At 34.0% G+C, this 2,412-nt stretch overlaps 1 protein-coding gene across 1 annotated transcript in view; it reads right to left on the bottom strand.

The window, feature by feature from the left end:
* The window catches only part of LOC108576774 (trafficking kinesin-binding protein milt), a 34,125-nt gene that overhangs the window by 3,279 nt on the left and 28,434 nt on the right, over positions 1-2,412 (bottom strand). The window contains exons 3-7 of the mRNA XM_017939834.1: positions 1,815-1,891; positions 1,020-1,395; positions 616-851; positions 255-445; positions 3-173 (exon numbers count right to left, since the gene is read on the bottom strand). Of these exons, the coding sequence (XP_017795323.1) occupies positions 3-173; positions 255-445; positions 616-851; positions 1,020-1,395; positions 1,815-1,891 (1,051 nt within the window). The remainder of the gene's footprint in view (positions 1-2; positions 174-254; positions 446-615; positions 852-1,019; positions 1,396-1,814; positions 1,892-2,412) is intronic.

Here is a 2,412-nt window from a genome sequence, read left to right as displayed (position 1 = left end):
ATGTCGATACCAAAGGACGAATTTGTCCACAACTCATTCGTGGTCCAGTAGAACCGCTTGATAATGTCGATGTTGTCATTGAACATAGTCGTGGAAATTGATTTCCATCAGCTGCATAAGTAGTGTTTCTTGATGCGCTTCTCACAGTTTCGAAAACTTTCTTGTACGTTGGTCTGTGTAATATTAAGAACATAGATTATAATATTCGGGTTAACTCGGATTAACAATACTGGATACATATTAAAGAAACGTACATCCTGTCAGTGCTGATGCCAGAATCTAAGCTGAATTCAGAATAAAGAGATGATTCTAATTCTGAAGCAATGGAATCTGGTTGTGGTGCCGCACCCATTGAAGGGAACAAAGATCCTCCTTTAACCGTTGGCATCCCTTTTTTTCTTTGTTTTCGCAATTGTTCCTGAGTTTCCGCCAATAAATTCACCACCTTGTTTAAAAAAAAAAATACTAAATGACTAGTGTCATTTAAACTAATTTAATTTAAATTGTTTAACATAACTCACTTTGCCTCTGACAAGTTATAAAAAATTATATCAGAAGAAAAAGAGCATGCGAAGTGAAAGTAATTCGGTAATATATTTTAGCCCGAGGACACACCTCCGTGTATCGATCCTTGAATTCGGCCAACTCGCTCGCCAGAGTGTTCTGATTGTCCTTGGTGATGAGTAACGTAGCTCCAACTTCATCATGTTCGGCCATCAACTGTGCCAATCTCAATTCTGTTTCAGCTAATTTTGCTGTCAAACTGATGATTTGTTCGTGTTGCAGTCGATTTTCTTCCTTCTGCCTGTCAAGCTCTTCTGACATTCCATCTACTTCTATGTTTGCATTTACTATATCAAAAAGAAATTATCTATTAGGTGAATTTCAAATTAAAATCTTTATTAAATTCAGTACGAAAAGTATGGAACTGTTTCATGGATTTTTCATACGTCTAATTCAAATAATGAAGGATTAACATAATATTTGAATAATTTTCTGACAAAAATTCTTCGACTAACCGAGTTGAGCAGCAATATCTTTGACAAGCTTCGCCTCCTGTTCTTCCGAATTATCAGCCTCATGCATCAATTTTGCAAATTCAGCTCTCAACTGTTTATTTTCATCTTCGAGAGTACTGATCTTTTTTTGCATCATGTCAAGACTAATGCTACAAAGTCCGGTGGGCGAGCCGGCTTCAGAGCTCGATTCTTCCGTATCATTTGTTAGTATTTGAATTAATTCTGTCTTCTTTGCGAGTTCGTGCGTAAGTTGTGTAATTCTTTCATTGGCTTCTTTCAAACCTGTTTCTAAACTGGTGACCGTGGTTTCGAGTTTTTGATTGTGCGATAGAAGTTCTTTACCAATACGTGCAGTCAATTCCAAGTCCTTTTCTTTCTAAAAGTTGACAAACATTTAGCATTCTAATTATTCAACGTTTAACGAATTAACCTTCGGACGGCGGATGCCGGGTCATTGCTGACCTGGCGTTTAGATGTTTTTCGTTTCAACCGGCATTTGAAACGGAATCACGACAAATATGTTTGTTATTTTAATCATAATTTTAAACAATATAGTGCCTAGTAAAATAAAAAAAAAAAATGCAATTTCGCTTGCGTACGAAGAATATTTTAATGTTGGGTCATATTTAACCCAGTGTCTGCCAAGCGTGTGACTATTACAGCGTCCGAGGGTTAATAGTTTGACGATTGATATATACCGAGCTTTCTGAATTTGTTAAAAATTTTCTCTTAATAACATCGTACGCTATATAAAAAAGATATATAATTGCATTACTTATAAACGGTCACATTTACCTCCTCCAGAAGCCTTGTAACTGCTTCTATGTCATTATAGGTCTTGGTCATTTGGCTCACTCGATTGCTACATAGAACTGAAATGAAAAATAACCGTTTGTATAACAATTTACAATAAGAATAGCATACGATGATGAACAAATGAAAGATGTCTTACAATATATGCAATATATGTATGTATAGCAGTGTTTCGTAGTAACGAAGCAATTAATTAAACGAAACGAAATACTTCTACAAGCAGTATGAACAATAAATCAGAAGACAGTAACAACGAATTAACATATAAAATTACAAAAATTTTGATACATTCGTATATTACATATTAATTATTTAAACGACACATAACATGATTAAGCAGTATTTGTTATGTACCACATTCGTCTTATTTATAAATTAACACTCATTTATAAACATATAAATAGTACTGCAGCTTAACATGCTGTGTTATCAAATTTTTATTATATTACGAAAAGATCTCCGGTGAAAGAAGTCTATTCAAAAATCATATGAAATTATGCCTAATTGATTTTTTCAAGCTTTGCATTATTAAGAAATTTATGTATCGATTCCCAATCTTCATTTTTCACCAGGCTTTAAA

This window comes from Habropoda laboriosa, unplaced genomic scaffold (genome assembly GCF_001263275.1).
Source record: "Habropoda laboriosa isolate 0110345459 unplaced genomic scaffold, ASM126327v1 scaffold409, whole genome shotgun sequence".
NCBI classification, from domain to species: Eukaryota; Metazoa; Arthropoda; class Insecta; order Hymenoptera; family Apidae; genus Habropoda; species Habropoda laboriosa.
This window is presented reverse-complemented; position numbering and strand designations above follow the sequence as displayed.